A 20875-nucleotide genomic window follows, 5' to 3' on the forward strand; every position below is an offset into this window, starting at 1 on the left:
ATAACATTCTGATTAATGACAAAAACAAAGAAATGCTGTTGTGTATTTGCTGCATCATATCTCACGTCATTTGCACCAATTTGGGGAAAATCAAATCTCCTTTCTGTATTTTGTTATATCACCACTGTTTTACTTGTTTCATCAGTGTCTCAGTAAATAAATGAAATGTGTGTGTGTGCAGACACCAGCTCCTTGCTGTACACAGTCCAGCAGCAGCCTCTTGGCTCTATCCAGTGGTCCGTTGTAGCCTCTAACCTGAGGGAGACAAGCTACACCGTCACCTCACTGTCCAAGGGAGTCCGCTATGCTTTCAGGGTCCTGACATCCACCGGCAAGACACTCAGCAAACCATCGCCCTCCACTGACCTGGTTCAGCTCGTAGACAGAGGTACTGAGGCTTTACATGGTGGCTGGCCAATATCGCAGGTTGCAAGTCAAACTGTCTCCTGCTGAATACCTCTGCTGCTACTAACAACATTGATAATGTGATTTATACAATTGTTGCTACCATTATTATTGGTCTTACTATAGTTGTTATTACTTATGTTGTTGCTGCTGTTATATTTCTCCTAATGTTAGAGGCACTTTTGCTATAGAAACAAAATTTTGTTGGATTTAGTATGTGAAAGTCACAAAGTGTTGTAAGATAAAAGGATAAAAGGTAGTTCTACTAAGAGGAAGGCTTCCATGAGGGCTTTTAGCTCATTAAAACCTAGTAGCCAGGCATAAATAATATACAGTAAACTGATCTGATGTAGTTGTAGAATACCTTTAGTCATCTTTTTTTTTTCTTTGACTGATTCAGGACCCTATTTAAGGAAAGCACCAGTCATCTTGGACAAGCCTGACATCGTGTATGTGGTAGAGAACCAGTCTGTGAACATCACCATCACCCTCAATCACGTGCATGCAGTCGTCACCTGGAAAAGGTCAGTCCCTGTGGCGGTGACATGTTACAGGCTGATATGTAAGGGATATTTTACAGCGAGCCAGCACTATCGTTAAATAATTGCAATATCAGGGCAGCCTGCGGGAGAAGTAAGTGAATGATAGACTGAGAGCTGCGACTGCACAGTTTGCACTGCTGAATGGATAGATTTTGTGTCTGAATTTAAATACTGACTCAATGACAAGGGCAAGAAGCTTGTTCCCCAGGGAGGGGACCCTGTGGCAGGAGGCTCTGACCTTCGCTATTTCCTTTCAAAAGTGTGGAATAAGGAATACAAAACTGCTCCTGCAGCGATCCTCAATCACAGTCCTCAGGACACAGAGCCCTGCCGGTTTTCCATTTTTGCCAATCAGGGACTAATTTACTTTGTAAGATGGAAAATTAACAACACGCTGGGTCTTGATGACTTGGTTTCAGCCACTACTGGATGTTTACCTGAATTATTCTTGTCCACCCAAAAGTATGAAAAGCATACATAAATTTATTGATCTGATTTCCATCCCAGCACTGCAAACAGTTTTAGGGATTTTGCCTTAAGGAAGCCTGTGTATGTCACTGGTCATTAGTCCTTGAAGTTGAACTAATTCATCAGTTCTTTTGCATTGATTAGTTTATTGTTGAAGGCATTAGATTTGAGCTGCTACAGGAAGAGCTACATCTCTGTTGATCATTAAAAGTATTTATTTACATATTGAAAGATGTGCACAGTGCTTCAGTATACGTAAAATAGACTTAAAATGTCCTTGCCTTGTTCTTCCTTAGGAGGGGCGTGGTGTTGACCAACAGGCCAGGGATGTATGAGATGAGCATGCCAGACGATGATCAGCACACCCTGAAGCTTCAGCGAGTCCGTAGCACAGACATCGGACAGTTGGTGGTGACGGCTAACAACCAGTTTGGCAGCGACCTCTGCACGCTGCAGCTGGCCATGGCAGGTGAGTTCAGGGTCAAAATGGAGAGAACAATACAGTGCCATTTTATATCAGATGACTTTCATTCCAAAATTAGATGCTCACTATTTGGGGAAGGGGTAACCTACCCTTAAAAAATCATTTCTGATGTGAAAGTCATCCAGTCCTTTCCCTACAGAATGCAAAAGCTTTTGTGGATGCAATCATATATATTTTTAATTAATAACTGATGATGTTCAAGTGAGAACTTCCCTAAAATGTCTTTAGTGTTTTGAAGTAATTACCTTTCATTTTTTCATCAATAATTCAGATCTATGAGCAGTTATAATGTTGAATCCCTGTTAATTGGCTGCTTTAGTATGGGAGATACAGTATCTTCAAGCATTATAGGTAGAAGTGCAAATGGTTTCTTATTCTTTACCCTCCGGTAGTGCCGCCTAAGTTTGAATCCATCATGGAGGATTTGGATGTGGATATTGGAGAAACGTCTCGTTTGGCTGTTGTGGTTGAGGGGAAACCAGACCCAGACATTCTGTGGTATAAGGTACGATGGTAGAATGGAAAAATGAAAATTTGATAATAGAATTTGCAAATACATTTTACATTGTTAAAAGTTTAAACCAAGCTGAATACTAACAGTTAATTGGTTGGTTGCAGGATGATGTGCTTCTCTCTGAGAGCAGCCATTTCACATTTGTGTATGATGACCCCGAATATTCTCTTGTGGTTCTCAACGCCCGTCCAGAAGACTCTGGCGTGTACACCTGCACTGCAAAGAACTTGGCTGGCTCCAGCAGCTGCAAGGCCGAACTCACTGTTCACACAGGTTAGAAATCCAGCATAACATCGACAACACCATACACCAGCACCATTCTGTGGTGAAGAAAACAGACTTTCTGACCCACCTCAAAAACAAGGAAGACCAAGGTGCAAAGAGGAAGCACTTGACTGAAGCCTTGCATGGTTTGCAAGCACTAAATGAGGGGGAATTGAGTTGTTTTGCAAAGTCGTTCTAAGTAATATAGACAGATTTGGTACTAATCATCAGTGACAGGGGAATTTTACTGTACTATCAGGATTTAGCTCCATTTGTTGGTGGATATTACAATTTAGTTCAGAGTATATCAGTTTTCTTATGCAATAAATACCAGTATAATCTGGCTGTCGTTGAAAATTGCACTGCCAAATCTGCACCATATGGGCAAGACCCCAAGGTGTTTTGAGAGTACAGTATGACACCATCTGTCACTGTACTGGCACACATGCACAGGCAAACGCACATGAACACACATGTACACAAACACACACACACACGCACACATATACAACAATAATGAACTTGTTCATGTTGCTCCTCCCCACAGAGCGAAAAGAAGTGGCAGAGCCAATGGAGGACGAGGGCTCTATTCTCAGGAAGATGAGGCGTTTGACTGATTACTATGACATCCACAAAGAGATAGGGAGGTGAGACAGTCAGTGTGCACTTTTGTGTGTGAGTGTGTATACTGAAATGCATGCATGCTTGATTGCACAATGTAAAGACAGCATCCGTTCACGCAGACAGCCCATCTCTACTAATGGCTCTATGAGCACTTAAGTTTGGGGTGTAGGAGGGAGGGCAATTTCACCTGCTTAACAACACCAGTCAGGAAATAGAAATGAGTCACCTGCCTGAATGGAGTAAATACTTCAGCTAACAGATGATTTGTTTTTGTCTGACTTGTTGGAGACAGATACTTACCCTTAATTGTAGAGCAATAGTGATGACAGAAGATTGTTTGGTAGGAAGGGCAGAGAGGAAAATCAGCTTTCAAAAAGCTAGCGTGTTTTTGTTATTTCTACAGATGTCATTTGTGTTTGCAAAAGAAAAAAAAAATCAGACAGCAGATTTCTCCTTCGTGGGATGATTTTTTGATATCTAGTATTACATTCAGATTTAGATTCATTCACATTTAGAAATGTAATTCTGCTTGGATTGATTGACAAAAATTTGTTTGGATGTTGGATTTCTGACTTGAATAACAACAGCCTGAATGTGAACAAAACAGCTGGCTTGGTATTTGCCTAAACCCATAATGTCATCATTGTGCCGCTGTTGACGCAGGGGGGCTTTCTCCTATGTGAAGAGGGCGACACAGAAAAAGGGAAAGGCTGAGTTTGCTGCCAAGTTCATTTCTGCACGAGGCAAGAGGAAGGCCTTGGCTCTCAGAGAGATGGGTTTGCTGTCTGATCTGGACCACGAGAGGATCCTCTATTTCCATGATGCCTTTGAGAAGAAGAGTGTTGTGGTGCTCATCACAGAGTTGTATCCTTTCATTTCCAGTGATAGTTACCCGTTTGCTATTTCATTTTCAGTGAACTGTGGTCATGCTGTATTATGCTGTTCATACAAATTGGGACATTATATAATCTACGACCTTTATCAACCAGCAGGGATTGCAGCAACATTGATAGAATGTATCTTCACACAAAACTCAAAGAACTGACACAAACATTGAAGTTTTTAAAATAGCAATGAGTAAGTTAGCTTATTAGAGCAGAGATCCAGCAGAAATGTCGTGAAAATGCTGTAATGATCGTACTGCTTTGCCTTTGAGAATAAGGATTTGCAGCTGGCCTTTGTAGCTGAAATGTTTTGTGATGGCAGTTGCTCACTTGTAGCATCATCCTCCATTGTTGAGCAGTTAAAATACCATTCGGTGTGTGGGGAGGACGTTTTGTGCCAAGAGTATGGGCCGTGAAGTCTGTTTTGAAAGCCAGAGATCTCAGCACCTGGTGAAGTAATCGCTGAGTCACTGATACTGAGCAACAGCCCTGTAAAGCTTGCACAGATATATTATGGTAATTTTGTGCTATGGGGCAGTATTAATCGCATTTATTTTCCTTTGACTTAAGTTGGTGTTCATACAAATTTTCAACAAGGGAGTGCACATGAAAGAGACACTACCATAACAAAGTCATGTCAGTCTTCAGTCACCAAGGCACTATCATCCTTACTACTGAGAAGCAATGTTCCAAATTTTAGCTGCTTCACTGTCAACCAAAACTGCACTTGTATGCATCCCGGGGACACAGAAGATTCATAGCATTAATCCTAATGTCTTCTGCAGTCCCCTGGAGGTATGAATGAAGCGCAACACAGCTTTCTCTCTCTGACTCATCGCAGATGAGTGGAATTAGCTGGAGACAGGCTGTGTGGGAGTTTTGCTCATTTATAATTCATTTCTCATTCGCCTACCACTTGGACTGTGCAGTAAGTTATATCTCTGTTTTTCCTCAACTGTTGTGTGAAGATGTCATGAAGAATTGCTGGAAAGAATGGCCAAGAAAACAACAGTCATGGAATCAGAGGTTTGTGTCAGCCTGTGTTCACTGCACTGCAGTGTACATTACATAATAATTCTTGTAAGTTTATTTTATGAGTATATGGTGTGTTGCTTTTTCTCTGCAGATCCGGTGTAGTGTTCAGCAGGTTTTGGAGGGTCTTTGTTATCTTCACCAAAAAAGCATTGCCCACCTTGATATAAAGGTACACCTAAACAACCTGCCAGCTGGCCTATAGCAACTTCATCGGATTTTCATAATGTAGATCTTTGCATTAGCCATTATTTATGCAGTGGCATTTTGTCGTTTGGTAGAGCACTATTAACTGAAGAATGTGTCGAAACTAGTTTTAGTGTGCAAATTAAATATTGCCATTTCTTCATTTCTAAAGTAAACTAAATTTGTTGTTGTGATGTACATTCTTCCCCTCCTAGCCAGAAAATATTTTAATGGCAAGTCCTGGTAGTGACCAGATCTGCATATGTGACTTTGGTAATGCCATGAAACTGGAGACGTCAGAAGACCACTACTGCAAATATGGCACGCCAGAATATGTTGCACCAGAGATCGTTAACCAAACTCCAGTCTCCACGGCAACAGACATCTGGTGAGCCACCTGTTCCCTGGATCGGAGTAGCAACTACAAACTGCAGGCGCTACCCTTTTATCTGCAACAAAATAAAACCTCAGCCTTTTATGTACTCCTATGCTGTTTTCCAAAACCCCACTTCTCATTCCTTTCTCCTCCTCTCCCGCAGGCCTGTTGGTGTTATCACTTACCTCTGGTATGTTGTTAAATATTTTGTCTTGTGCATGAGATTTTAGAAATACAGTTATTTGTCTAGTAATTTGGTATTTTTGTGTTTTATTGCAGTACTTCTATATTCGTGGCTTCATTGCTGGACTTTAGGACTTTATTGCTTCAGCACAGAAATCAAACAAATTAAATGTTTCTTTTTTGATGTTAATAATGTTGTTGTTCATTTCAGTCTAACTGGCGTATCTCCTTTTGCTGGTGAGAATGATAGAGCCACTGCCTTAAATATTCGTAACTACAATGTGGCTTTTGAGGAGAGCATGTTTTCTGACCTCTGCAAAGAAGCAAAGGGATTTGTCATTAAGCTTTTGGTGGTGGACAGACTGTAAGTATCTTAGTGGCTCTGTGCTGACATTTCTCAGAAATACTTACTGTATTAACAGTATCTAACAAAAGTAGCAAAATCCTAATTCATATGCATATTTACCCTCTCCCAGGAGACCCAGTTCAGTTGAGTGCCTTCGTCATCCTTGGTTTAAGGTGACCTATCTTTTTTTTTTTCTTAAAGATGTCACACTGAATTAGATGATTCTAATTAAACTCAACTATTCATATGCACATGCACGAGGTTAATGTTGATTCCCCTCTTATTTTTTTGTCTTGCAGTCAACAACAAACAAAAGCATCAGCACAGCAATGCTAAAGCAAGTCTTATCTAGAAGGCGATGGCAGGTATGGCATTGTAGATGATAAAGTGGTAAATGCTAATAGCATGTGTAAATTAATGCAGATTCAGACTCAGACTTGGGAGTGTAAAATAGGGCAAACAAGGACAAACTTTTTCAACAAATTTAGCTGAATTTTTTTCACTCAGCCTCTCTTCTATTGCTTTTTTGCCAGCGTTCTCTGATCAGCTATAAATCCAAGATGGTGATGCGGACCATCCCAGAGCTCCTTAATGACTCATCCAACCACATCTCCATTGCTGTGGCCCGGCATTTGAAAGAAGGCTCTCCCCCACCCTCCTCATCCTCTGATTCAGATGAAGATGTGGATGAGCTTCCCTTCATTCCCATGCCACTGTCCATGGTCTTTTCTGGTTCCAGAGTTTCCCTTAATGAGATCCCAGGGGATGAGGATGTCACTGGACAGTCCAATGGTACTATTGATGGGATAACTAAAAGGGAGGATAGGGAAGTGGCCAGTGCAAGAGGAGGGACCAATAAGAGAATAACAGAGGGAGAGGAGAGCCTAAATGAGGAGAAAATGATGAAGACAGTACGAGCTCCCCTCAAGAAAGGATCTAGTGTTGAGTCAGAGGATTCACAGACTAAGTCCAGGCGAGCTACTATGAGGAGGGGCAGTTCAGCTGATTCAGCACTGCTTCTCCACATTGGTCCAGAAGAGGGAAATGCCAGTGAAGACTCAGAGACAAGTAAAAAGAGCCTGAAAAAGGCTGTTTCCATGGAGCTACCCAATCGCAGCCCAAGCCCCGGGGCAGCTAAGTTAAGCCAAGAGGATTATGCCCTAAAACTGGAACTGATGAGACAGCGACTGCTCAGGGGAGGAAGCATGGACAAGAAGATGAGCGGCCTGAGAGGCCCCTTGTTTGAAACACTGGGAATGGATGATGAAAAGCGAACAGGGTCTCTTGATCGGAATTTGAGGAGGTCCCGAGTGGGACCACCAACCCTGATTAGAGCTGCATCATCTGAGAGTCCTGGAGAGGATATTCCAAAGACCAAAGTTTTTCAGAAAAGCGCCTCCTTCACCCAGGGGGATTCTGAGCCCATGCCGCTGCACAGGAGGTTTGGAGCCCCCTTAGAAATCCCATCCGCAGGCCAAAGTAGCTTAGAAGGAAAGAAGCTCCAAGAGGCAACCTCGATGTCCGCACTAACAGAGCAGGCAACACTTGAGTCTACATCTGCCTCACCCACAGAAAGCACCTCTTTTGTAATACCCACCTCAGAAAGAGTGGACCAAAAGCAAAAGCAGCACAGTGTGAAAGAAGTTAAAGAGATGCAAAGTACTGATGAGAGGAATGCTAAAATAGATGAGATATCAGTGACCAAAGATCGATTAGAGAAGACAGATAAGGAAGAATCAGTTAGTTTGCATTCACAGGAGAGGTCACCCTCTGTACTAGCTCCTATAATTGTCATAGAGGAGGACGATGAAGATGAAGAGCAGAAAGATAATCAGGAATTAAATGAAGAAGAGGTAAAACAAAATAAAGATGCACCCACAGTTACACCTCAACATAGTAAACCGTCATCTGCATATGCAAGCGTTATGCAAACTATTGTAGTTCCTTCTGAAAAAGATGACAGCAACCAATCCAGAAGTCCAACTGTTACTAGAACTACAAGCACACCTAAAGAAACAAAAGATGCCCCCACATTACCTGAACATCCTGCTGTATTTTCCAAAGTGGCAAATACTCCCAGTTCTCCTTCTACATCATCCACCCCTGATCATCTTACTACCCCTCGACAGCCTGTGCTCAGAACAGACATCAAAGACATTGACTCAGAAGAGGTCTTTGAAGCCAGGTTTAAGAAACGAGAGTCGTCTTTGACCCGTGGCCTTCGAAAACTGACCAGGAACAAATCTGAGGAGAAATCACCTGTACTAAGCCGGAAGGCGGGTGAGGGGGGTGAGGACGTTTATAGGCCTGGGCCAATAGGGGCACCTCTTGAAATGGTATCCAAAGGACTTAAGGAGAAATCCAAATCTGTTCAAGATTTGAGGGAGGCAGAGAAGGAAACAGGCCTGGGTCTTATTGGGAGGTTGTCCATGCGCGCTAAGAGATCATCATCTGTTGATAAGAAGTTTGATAAACCAAAAGAGGAAAAGACAAGGGAGGACAAGCCTAGAGAGGAAAAGCCTAAGGAGGTGACAGAAGCTTTGGCCAGCAAACGGAGGGTTTCTTGGGCTATTGGTCGCAGTAAGTCCTTGGATACAAAAGAGCTGGACAGTGCAGGGGCACAGAGACAATTAGATGAGAGAGAACAAAGAAAGGCTGAAGAGTCATCTGTTTTTGCTATGCGACGTATGTTTGAGTCCAAAGTGGCAGGAATTTCTGCCAAAATAAGGACCCAGTCAGAAGAGAGAAAGGATAAAGAAGCAAATATGCGAGTTCAAGGTAATCAGAAAGAGCTGGAACAAAAGGATTTCAAAAAGGTCAGTGACTCCCCTGTCCTGGCAATGCGACATAAATTTGAGAACAAAGTGGCAGGAATGTCCACAAAAGTTCGCAGTCAGTCTGAAGAGGGAAGAGGGGATGCTGAGTCAAAGTCAGAAGGAAAAAGAACCCCTCTGTTTACTCGCCATCGTCATTCCCAGTCAGAGGGACGTGGCCTCAAAGGAATGGGCATTCCTGAGAATCAGCTAGCAAAACAGACAGGCACTGGTGCATCTAAGGAATCAATTGATTCCACTAATAGCATTCCTTCTGAAAAAGTCTCTCGCACTCCAGAGAGTGACAGGCGATCTCGATGGGACAGGTGGGGCTTGACAAGAAATAAGAAAGACAAAACCCCCTCCCAGTCTGATCTCCCTTCATCTGTCTCCAAAGATCAGGATTTGTCCAACCGGCAACAGTTTACCCGCTCTGCTTCAGATTTTCCCCCCGTGTTTCACATCAAGCTGAAAGACCATGTCTTACTGGAGGGAGATCCTGTCACTCTTAGCTGTCTTCCAGCTGGCAGTCCACATCCACAAATAGTGTGGATGAAAGGTAGGTTGCAAAATACTTATTTTAATTTTGGCAGTTTTTTATCCAGAAATAACAAAGGTCTTGCATTAAAAAATAGTACTGCTTTTTTAAATCAAAGGTTTATCCTAATATAATGTTTGTGGTTTTATCCATGAGGTGCTCCTGATTTACTTGAATTTGTGTGCCCCAGATCGGAAACCACTGGAGGTGGATGACAGAATGAACCTGATCTCCCACCCAGATGGCAGGCAGCTCCTTATGATAATGAAGACAAGTCGGAGAGATGCTGGACTGTATGAATGTATAGCTACCAACCCCATAGCCACCATCACCAGCTCCTGTACATTGTCCCTAGCTTGTAAGTATCTTATCCCTGTGTGTATCTAATAGTATTAAAAGTTATTCAGATTCTTTTCAGCAACTACTCAGCATTTGCTATAATCAATCAAAGCCCACCATTCTACATTTAATTATAATTTCTAAAGATGTTGCAAAAGTATGCATTTTTTTCTTATCTTTGCATTTACTGTAACTTTACAGAAAAATGATTCCAAATGTAATTAACACAAACTGCACACAGCAAGTCATCATTATCAGAGGAGCAACTGCTTGTTTACTTTTCATGGAAATTTTTATTATAATAATGTGATGTATCATCATAGGATTTTACATAATTGAATTTAAATTAGTGTTAATGATATGAATATTAATACAGATGATATGAACATTAATATCAGTTAACAGTAGATTAACTTGATGGATTTTTGCCTGATCTCGCATTCATCACGTTATGTGAATGAGTGGTGCTCACTGCAATTAGGTAGATGTCATGCTCTGGCAATCAGTAGCTGTAGGTCACAATCCATTATCTGTTCACGCCTTAATAAAAACAATGCACCTTAATAACAACAGTGTTAAGATACTGCCAATGTTGCAGTTCAATACAAGGAAAACTGACTTTTGAGGCTGCAGTAGAAAATATATTTTTCAGCTGTCAGATACAATACATTGCATTTTGACTTTATTTGTCATGGCTTCAGACATGGAGTATTACTCATTCCGACCACTGATGCTATTTGTCTCCCCTTGATAATCTATCAGTGTGGAAAATTCTTCAGACAGCTCATCCCACCTGAGGCCATGGCCCAATTGCTCATCCTGGAAAACACATTGTGAAATTAGGGATGATACTATAAGTGTCAGGTTTGGTTTGGTTTAATGATGAAACTCAAAGCATTGCCTGGACCTGTGCTTGAAAAAAATGAATGTTTTTCTGTAGATAAATTGTGCTTTACATAGTTCAGTTGTGGGGTCTCTTGAATCTCAATCAGCTAATTTGTCATACTCTATATCAACGAATGATGATAACACAATAGTGATTCATCCTATAGCTGGTTCAGTTTTTACATTTGCTCTTAACACCTGGTGTCTGGTAAGCCTTTCCTGGGAAAATAACTCTAGTGGACAATATTTTAAAAATTTCTGGCAGCTATAACAGCAGCTTGTTTTGGCATGACTGGCAGTGACAGCCACTATGGCTGCTACCTACAGAAACCCAAACTTCATCAAAAGAAAAGGAAAAAGACATCACAGTACTGGCCATATTTTTCTAAAAAGAATCTCATGGATTTTTACTTTAAGTAATAACACACTTTCTGCGTGTCCTTTTACTTCATCCTACCCATTACTTATTTATCTTTTCCTCTTCACTATCCTTCTTTTCCAACCATACCCATGTCCTGCTCACCTCCACTCTAGGTGTCCCTAAACGTCCAGGGACCCCTGAGATCCCCCAGGTTTACAACAACACTGCCCTCGTGCTTTGGAAACCAGCCGACACCAAGGCCCCCTGCACCTACACACTGGAAAGGAAGACAGAGGGTGAGTGGTATATTTAGCCGGTGGTTACATTGAATATGGTTGTGGTTATTATATCAGTCCTGTTTTGTTCTTCAGGAGCATGCCTCCAACATTAATCTCATATATACTCCCATATATAATCTCATATATAAATCTGGTAATTAAAAACACGTCCTTGTTGCGCACTGTTAACAGTGTGCTATTGTCAGAGCAGGCATAGCCACATGAGTAAAAATGAAATTTTATTCAAGGATTCAAGTTCCAAGGAGGTTACAATATTTAAACAGCTTAAACAATGTTCAGCTGAGCGAGCATGTGGAAAATGGTTGGGGGGGAAGATGTTTCTAAATCCATAGACAGTGTTTAGACAGAGAAAAGCAGTCCATGAGGGAATAGTCATTGTACCAGCACTGCTGTCAAAGCTTTTGTCATTGTGCACGATGATTCATTATTATCATCTAATACGGTGGATGAAAATATAGTGACTCACATTCAGATTACCAGATTTGTATCAGAATATGAATGAATATTTATTGAATTTTTTGGTCTGATACATTTCAGAGGCATTCTAGCATGCATCTCCTCGTCGCCTCATTCCAGATTTAATCGATGGCAGCGCCTGTTGCCGGTCCTTATTCACAGAATACTGTGTCTGCACCTAATTTCCATTTTAATAAAGGTCTGTTCCATTATACCTGCATAAGTAGTAAAATACCATGGCGCATCATTTCTCAGCAGGCCAACTGAGTGTTAAATTGTTTGTATATACCTGAATATTATTGTAATGAATATTATCTCAAGTTTGGGTGTTTATTCACCTCCACGCACAAGTCTTTTCCATTAATTTGACAACACTGCTATCTGGTGTTAAGTATGTAAACTACAACAAACACTTTGCTGTCCATGAAAGTAAAGGGTATTTCAGTTTGTTTTCTACCATCTCTTACATCTATTGTCTTTCCACTGAGACTCTCATCCTCCTATTTTCATCCTGTCTTTCATTTAAAATATTCATATATATGTTCATACATTTTTGATATTGTTGTTCCAAGTGGGAGTATTATTTCCATTGCATGCTCAAGACAACATAACATCAAGTGTACTCCTTTCCTTTCTGCGCTCCCACTCTGTTTTGCAGGAGATGCCAACTGGCTGATCGTAGCCACTGGAGTGGTGGACTGCTACTACAACGTGACAGAGCTGCCACGAGGGGGCACCTTCAGGTTTCGTGTTGCCTGTGTCAACAAGGCCGGACAGGGACCTTACAGCAGCTGCTCTGCTCCTGTCAGTCTAGACTCAAAAGGTACCGTAAATATCATAGAAGAGTTAACATACATTATCGGGGTGTAGGTTAAATTATTACTTTTTTAACTTCTCTTGAGATTTATTTTATTTTCAAGATTTTGCTTCTTGTGTTTTTAATTGCCTGTTTATTGACCCAGAAAGTATTGTTGATACCCTCTATGACATGACATATTAAATAGCACTGCACTGTGCTGAATTACTAATGGTTGTCATCCATAAGATTTGTAATGCACTGTGCAGCACTGTATTGCAGTGTACTGACTTTTCAAAGGCTAATAAGGAGGACGGAACACTACATCTGACAAAATCACAAAGTTTCAAAGAGGTGGAATCCAGTTTGCTTTGACAGCTGACTTATTATATTTTATTTCATTAGTTCAGTGTCTTTTTCAAAGGATCTGCCATTGCAGTGCATTACAAATTCTCATCCTGTTGTGCATGAGGCATATCATTATTGATTTAAGTTGCACTTTACGACCGCGCTGTATTTAATGAATATACACGTAAAATCAAAAGCAAGTGCATCAAGAATAAGAGCAAGGCAAGAATCCATCGAGGAGCACTTTGGAAATAAGAGTTCCTGTAATATTTTTAAGTGTTATCCTCTGGAATTAATGTGAGCAATTGTGTTTTAGGATTCCTAATAAATTCAAATTCAAAACGGCAAATATAACAGGAAGGTCAAGTACAATGGTAAAAGGTCATTACAGAAAACTAAGCTACCAAAAAAAAGAAAAAGAAAAAAACATCTTCACAAGTCGTGTAGTCTCATGTTCAGTGTTAAAATCTTGTTTTTGTTCAAACACGTCAGTCAGATGAGGTAATCCCACTTGTTTACAAGGACAATGAATCAATTAATTTGTTTTTTCACTCAAATGCCATTTTTCTGATCCTAGTGGGCTGATCTGCCTTATTCTGTCTTTTTTCAGCATATTATACTTGTTCTCAGAAAAAATCCTGAAACAAGTGAAACTGCAGTGGACACAATTGGAATCCCTCTGGCAGATATTTTAAAATTTAACACTGAATGAGACTAAATTCTTTATTAAGATAGTTTTTTTGCAGTGGAAAGGGTCTGAAGCAGAACAAGCTGAATTTTGTCTGTCTGTTTGTTTTCACAGTTGGAGGAGCCTCACCAGCCGTGGCCATCGTGAAGACAGTCCCAGCCCCGCACACAGCAGGGGCCACCTCCCCACTAACTGTCCCTCCCATCACACCGGCCCACACCAACCCTCCCTCTAAAACTGGCTCCACCGCCTCCTCCTCTCCCACAAGTGCAGCTTCCCCACATGCCTTCCCTCCACCAGCTACCACCGCAGCCTCCAAAATGGCAGCCACAGCTACCTCTCCATCCTCTGCACCTTCCAGCTCGACAACAAACACTCCAGCATCACCATCCACAAGCCCCATGATCCAGGAGGCTCACACAGTTAGCTCCACCCTTCCCTCTTCACCCACAGTCAAGCCGCCTCCACCCTTTGTCCTGCCAAAACCTCAGAGCCCGGTCAATGTTGTGTCACCCATGACCCAGATACCACCTGTAACCCCCCCACCCCCTCTCGTCACCCCGCCTTCCACCCCCACCAAGCCGGCCATGGGCTCAGTGCCCACCTACATCCCCACTACCACCACCGCTCGCGTGGCCCCCACCCCCGTCTCAGCTCCCACCTTCTCCCCTCAAGTGCTCCAGGTCTCCAGCCTGAGCCCCATCGGTGAAGGGACCAGCACCCCCAACCAAGGGACCCCCTCGGGACGTGCCACGCCCTCCACCTCTCTGCGACAGGGGGTCCCGCAGAAACCCTACACCTTCCTCGATGAGAAAGCCAGGTAAGAAAGTCTGGTGACGTTCATTAAGAGCAAAAAAATCTCCATCTTACCAAGTCATTCTGTCTCATATTCAGTGTTAAAATCTTGTTTTCTTTTCTTCAAACAAGGTAAAACAAATCTGCCAGTGGGATGAGATAATCTAACTTGTTTCCAATGCTAATCGACTTGTTTCCAGAATTTTTTTGGATCAAGTGCCATTTTCTTGATCCCAGTGGGCTGATCTGCCTTATTCTGCCTTGTTTCAACAGCGTTATACTTGTTTCCTCTGAAACAAGAGAAAGTGCATTGGAAACAAGAGGAATTATCTCAACCCACTGGCAGATTTTCTTTTACTTGTTCGAATAAAAACGAGACTTTAACATTGAATATGAGACAGAAGGACTTATTAAGATAGATTTTTGCAGTGTATTGTGAAGGTTTGCTTTTTTATGCTGGCAAAATGTTTATAAACAAAATTCATGGAGGACATTGGGGTTATTCTGATACTCTGGGATGATATTTTTGTGTTTTATTAAAAATCAAATATCAGTCTGTCATGTCATCCCCCTCTGGTGTAATGGACGTTTGCCCTGGCAACCACTTGTATGTTTTCATCATCATTTTTTATTAGTTCTTTTTACTTCAGATTTTAAATGATTTCAGCATGGTGTGGGAGTTTTACTCAACAGCTTGTGTCAGTCTGTAAAACCTGCCTCATCCTGCCTTGAGGAGCTGTTAACCCACCTAAAAGAATTTCATTAATCTGGCTTTCACTGGAGAGCTTTACTGTCCCCTCGTGGTCTAAATTCTGCTTCAGAGGCTTTTCCACCCTGCCAAGAATAAACCTCTGAAGGCGGTTGTCTGGGTTTGATGAATTTTTTATTGAATGACAATAGAACTTTTTCCCAGCAGCCATTTTGATATGAAATAGCAGGTGAAGACAGGCGATACTAATGACATTAATTAAGATTCTGTTCTGTAGAAATTAAAGTTTCTGCATTAAAAATAGTACCAGGACCCTGGCTCTGTGAGACCTACAAAACCCGAATTAATATCATTCGTGATTCCTCTGCTTACCCGCTTTTCATGTCAAAACGGCTGCTCTGAAAAAAAGGTGTATTGCGAAGTTTCAGAATATCGAGTACCTGCTCATCTGATGTTGCCTTTTAGCCCCTTGAAGAATAAATTTCCATCCACTTTCTGCTTAAGTAGCTTCAAAGTTAAAAAAAAAAAATGCATTTTTCCTTATTGTACAACAGTGTCATATTCATATTGTGTATCTACTGGTTGCAACATTTCACACTTATTTTGGGTGAAATATTTAAACCGAGGACACCAAAATACTTAGATGTCTTGTGCATCATTAATACACCTTTTACGGTAATTCATGGGGACGTAATTTGCATCTTTGGAAACCTTGAGATCTCCACTGGAATTTAAAATAAAGTTCTGAGAGAGAGCGAAACAGAGTGAAAGAGGTTAAGAAATAAAAGCACAAATTGTTTTGTGACAAGATTTTTGTTTTACTTATAATGATCACTGACTGGAAATCAAGGTTTATTTACCACTACGTTATTTCCAGCAGGTCTAGTCATGTTTATGTTGAACGGTCTTTGACAAGACGAACCCTCCTTATCTCATACGCGTGTCGCTCAGTAACGAGGCTGCACCATGTGTCTTTCAGGGGTCGGTTCGGCGTGGTGCGGGAGTGCCGCGAGAATTTGACAGGCAAAGTCTACATGGCAAAGATCATTCCGTACGACCAGGAGAACAAGCCAGAGGTGCTGAGGGAGTACGAGATCCTCAAGTCCCTTCACAACGAGAAGGTCATGGCTCTACACGAAGCCTACGTCACGCCTCGCTACCTGGTGCTGGTGGCAGAGTACTGCACGGGCAAAGAGCTGCTGCACAGCCTCGTCGACAGGTGAGCTGGAAAACATCTCCGCTTCTCCTTCTCACTGATTCAGCACACAAACACATACCTGTCAGCAGGCCGTCTCCCGCCCTCCCTCATGTTCATCTCCAGTTTTCTGACACACATCCAGTCCAGTGGGTGTTTTATACGACATTACGTTGCCAGACACGACTAAGTGACAGTCGACCTAGCAGCTGTAGAGGGACAGGCTACTTGGCAACCCACATCCAGCGTCTTCAAAAATTACTTAACAAGGCACGGCTGGTCCCTGCTGACAGCGGATGTGACAGATTGTAGGACGAAAGTCATATGGATATTTTTATATCGCTTTTTTTGTACATTTTTTTTAACACGTTGGCGATTAACCGGCTGCCACTCTGACGCAGGGCAAATGTATGGAAAATGTCATGTTGATTCACTCACACGCTTTTGTTTCCTAGCAGAGTTTGTACTAGATATGGAGAATATGTTTTGTGATGTTAATTGAGTTGCTCACAGATATGGACGCACAGTAAAGCCAGTATTAATAAAGCAACAAGGAACCAAATAAATGTTCAAACTTACTCACACATCATTTAAAGTCAAATCTTTGCCCACGTTAGGTTCCGTTACTCTGAAGACGACGTGGTGGGCTACCTGGTCCAGATCCTGCAGGGAGTCGAGTACCTCCACAACCGCCGCATCCTCCACCTGGACCTCAAGCCGGACAACATCATGGTGACCAACCTCAGCGCCGTCAAGATCGTGGACTTTGGGAGCGCTCAGAACTTCAATCCCCTCAATCTCACGCAGCACAACTCTGGAATAGGAACACTGGAATATATGGGTGAGGACGGGCACCGGGCTCCTGTAGCTGACGGATGATTGCCAAGATGCAAGTTAAAAAAAGATGTCTTTTGCTTGTATCATCTTTGTGTCATTCTACTTTAAGATTTAAAAAACACCTTTAACTGTGCAAAGACAATTCTGATATCTAACTTTTCTAACATTTCACCCCTGTCCTCAGCTCCCGAGTTGGTGAAAGGCGATGTGGTGGGGCCTCCTGCTGATATTTGGACTGTTGGGGTTGTCACCTACATCATGTGAGTGGCCATCTCTAAAAATAATTTGTATTATTTGAAGGGGTTCATTTCAAACTGCTGTATTTTCATGTCAGAACAGGGAATGATGCGCATTGCTCTGTATGGAAAGAAAAGGCATAATAAGATTGTATTTAACTCTGCTCTGTTAGTAAAAGGCTCAGGAGAGCTGCTAAGTTTGGTATAACAATAGTCCTTACCTCTTTACTCCCTCAATTCAGTGCAGCATTATCACTCCTCTCTCTTTGTCTTTTTATGGCCAGGCTTAGTGGCAGGCTGCCTTTCCAAGATAAAGACCCTCTACAGACCGAATCCAAAATCCAGATGGCAAGGTTTGACCCAACAAAACTATATCCAAATGTGTCCCAAAGTGCCTCTGCCTTTCTCAAGAAAATGTTGAGCAGCTACCCTTGGTGAGTGTTCACACCACTAGTACTTTTGTATACCCAGAAGTGCTCTATGCTGTGATTTAGATTCAAATGAAAGCACTTCATTTCAAGTGCACAGAGCTAATCAAAAGATTTGTGTGCTATTGTATGATATGCAGATCCTCACATTATGTTGAATGACAACTACAGTAGTCCATCTTTTTTTTTTTTTTTTTTTTTTTTTTTTTTTAATCAGTCCAGACAAGAAAGTCCATTCATTCATTACATTACAAATTTGCAGATCTTTGCTTCTTGGGACTGAAATTTGATCAAAGAAGCAGAATGTTTGGATTTTGAAATCTAAAATAAATACAAGGCATTTTCTCCCCTTCAGATTCTTCATCCATTGAAATGGACAGAACAAAAAATGATTTATGAGTGCATTTAGTGTAGAAATCCACCATTATAATATTTATTTTGTGTTGGATTGTGAACAAGTTCAGGTGGATCACTCCACTCTTTTACATTTAAGACCGTAAAAGTGAAATTATCTCGACCCCATGGCCTTTGTTCACTTGTTTAAAGACTCCATATTGGATCAAATGGATATCTCTTGCCCTGTGCTGAGTTTTTGGATCAACAAAACTTACTTTAGGTGACTAAGTTTGACATACGTTTACTGTTCTTAATCGTATTCCCAGGGCCCGTCCGACCACGAGGGATTGCTTCACGCACGCCTGGCTGCAGGACTCCTACCTGATGAAGCTGCGGAGGCAGACTCTCACCTTCACCACCAGCCGGCTCAAAGAGTTCCTGGTGGAGCAGCAGGCCCACCGCACAGAGAGCTCCACCAAGCACAAGGTCTTGCTGCGCACCTACCAGAGCTCACCCCAGTCCCCCACCTCTGGCTCAACGCCGCACGTTCCCGGGCCAAAGTGACATCAGCGGGGGAGAGTATCTGTTTCAGTTTGAAGTACCAGGCATCGGTGCTGAGTCCCGCCCACCGCCAAGCAAAACAAACACCTCTTTTTTTGCATATTTTACGCCATTAAACCTTGTAACTCCCCCTGAAGCACTGCTGCGTTTGAAAATGTCAGCCTGCCAAGAGAGTTACAGGTGAGAAGAGGAGACGGGCAGACAGCCAGGTATCTAAAAGACCTCAGAAGAGACTGGTGTCCACTTTGGATTTCAGGAGGAACACTAACAGGACTCAACAAAAACACATATCCTAAGTCAAGAGAGCCAGACTGCCATTTGATGTTGATATCAGATGGAAAAACTTCAACTCTCTTTCAACTCAACAGTTTAATCCACTGACAGGACACTGACAGGTGTTCTTGGGTTTTCTTGGATTGATTGCACGATTTCTCATTTTCTTTAATTTGTTTTTTTTTTTTTTTTTTCCAGATGAGGTGCGTTTTCCTTCACAAACCTCTGTCACATTGTGAACTCTGAAACTGCATATTGATATTTGATTTAGCTAAACACCCTTCCTCACTCTGCACGATCCGCCTGGAACATGTCTGTCCATGTTTAGAGCACATTGTGTCGCTAAATTTGGTAGTAAACTACTCATGTGAATGTACCATGATTTAAGCTGCTAATTTATTTTGCATTTACTTACACATTTTAGAACTCCAAACCAAAAACCTTATTTTTTTTTTTTCTTGAAGTTGTTTACTTTTTCATGTTAATTTATTTATTTGCATGTGTGTGTGGGCGCGAGCATTTTTGAATCACTTTTCAAATTAGTGTCGAGGCAAAAAATAAGGAGTGTCTTTGTGGTTGGTGTTAGGATTCACACAGTAAAAAATGAACTATGTTAGAGTAACCTAGCAATTTGTGGTAAAAACTTATTGTTCTGTGGTTAAATCTGAAGTTATCTGTAATACAATTGTATGAAAAACAGTCAATAATGTAGATAACATTTTACTTGGAAAAGTCATACACACTGGTAAATTGCTGTGGTTTCTCAGTATTACCCATTGGTTGGTCAGGTTGCTCGAAGCATGATCACCCAGTCAGTGCCTAAAACGGATCAATATCCAAAATATTTATCGTGTAAATGTGCAGTCATCGCTTCTAATTCACATTAGGTGAGATATTTTGATTTAAACTAAGCAAAAATTTGACTCTACTGAATATTTGGACGTGGTATTAACAGACAGATACACAGATTCTCACATGCATACATTTACACACACACATAGCACCAGGCATACACACCTGCGGTACATGCAGTCCTTGTAATAATGGAATGTCTTGTGCATTGCTCTATCACAGTGTTCCTTTTTGTATGAATTTGAACGGTTTCAGATTTGTAAATGTACCAATTTGCGGTGTTTATATGTGGACAAAGTTGAAAATGTTTTTATGGGATAGTATGTAATAAACTATTGATACAATTGGAAAACTGGACTTGTTTCTCTCAACCAGCAGGATGCAGTTTTTCTGGATACTTGAGAGCGATAGCAATCCCAGTGATTTAGCCATTTCTTTATGCGTTTTTGGCTGGTTTTGTGCCACGGAGGATAAATTACAAGAAAGAGCACATACTGTACTGTGACTTGCTTAAGTTACAAGGAATAAAATTTGTCCCAGATTAGCCTGTGAGGGGTGATTGCATCCAAATGAACCCAACAGTGACGCATTTAAAGAGAAAACCATTCAGAATAAGTATGAGGTGGATATACAATATGTGAATGCTGTTAAATATCAGTAATTACTGACTTGTGATTAAAAGTGTTCTAAGCTCTCCAGTGTACACCCAGATAATAAGCTCTATGCCTGTCAAAAAAAAAAAAAAAAATCTTTAAAAAATTAAAGAAAAAATTAATATCTATTCCCAGTCTGAAAGTCGGTGTTTTTCCATGTGTGTGCAGC

At 41.5% G+C, this 20875-nt stretch overlaps 1 protein-coding gene across 1 annotated transcript in view; it reads left to right on the forward strand.

Moving 5' to 3' along the window:
* Nucleotides 1-20774, forward strand: part of spega (striated muscle enriched protein kinase a) — a 52237-nt gene extending 31463 nt beyond the window's left edge. The window contains exons 18-41 of the mRNA XM_030075442.1: nucleotides 182-388; nucleotides 806-929; nucleotides 1712-1884; nucleotides 2292-2404; nucleotides 2518-2686; nucleotides 3225-3324; nucleotides 3965-4165; nucleotides 5154-5211; nucleotides 5312-5389; nucleotides 5619-5791; nucleotides 5943-5969; nucleotides 6174-6326; nucleotides 6439-6481; nucleotides 6608-6673; nucleotides 6842-9680; nucleotides 9850-10017; nucleotides 11418-11540; nucleotides 12658-12822; nucleotides 13946-14651; nucleotides 16315-16554; nucleotides 17148-17371; nucleotides 17552-17627; nucleotides 17888-18037; nucleotides 18694-20774. Of these exons, the coding sequence (XP_029931302.1) occupies nucleotides 182-388; nucleotides 806-929; nucleotides 1712-1884; nucleotides 2292-2404; nucleotides 2518-2686; nucleotides 3225-3324; nucleotides 3965-4165; nucleotides 5154-5211; nucleotides 5312-5389; nucleotides 5619-5791; nucleotides 5943-5969; nucleotides 6174-6326; nucleotides 6439-6481; nucleotides 6608-6673; nucleotides 6842-9680; nucleotides 9850-10017; nucleotides 11418-11540; nucleotides 12658-12822; nucleotides 13946-14651; nucleotides 16315-16554; nucleotides 17148-17371; nucleotides 17552-17627; nucleotides 17888-18037; nucleotides 18694-18931 (6614 nt within the window). The 3' untranslated portion in view covers nucleotides 18932-20774. The remainder of the gene's footprint in view (nucleotides 1-181; nucleotides 389-805; nucleotides 930-1711; nucleotides 1885-2291; nucleotides 2405-2517; nucleotides 2687-3224; nucleotides 3325-3964; nucleotides 4166-5153; nucleotides 5212-5311; nucleotides 5390-5618; nucleotides 5792-5942; nucleotides 5970-6173; nucleotides 6327-6438; nucleotides 6482-6607; nucleotides 6674-6841; nucleotides 9681-9849; nucleotides 10018-11417; nucleotides 11541-12657; nucleotides 12823-13945; nucleotides 14652-16314; nucleotides 16555-17147; nucleotides 17372-17551; nucleotides 17628-17887; nucleotides 18038-18693) is intronic.
* The last annotated feature ends 101 nt before the right edge of the window (nucleotides 20775-20875 follow it).

The sequence above is a fragment of the Myripristis murdjan genome, chromosome 2 (assembly GCF_902150065.1).
Source record: "Myripristis murdjan chromosome 2, fMyrMur1.1, whole genome shotgun sequence".
NCBI lineage: Eukaryota > Metazoa > Chordata > Actinopteri > Holocentriformes > Holocentridae > Myripristis > Myripristis murdjan.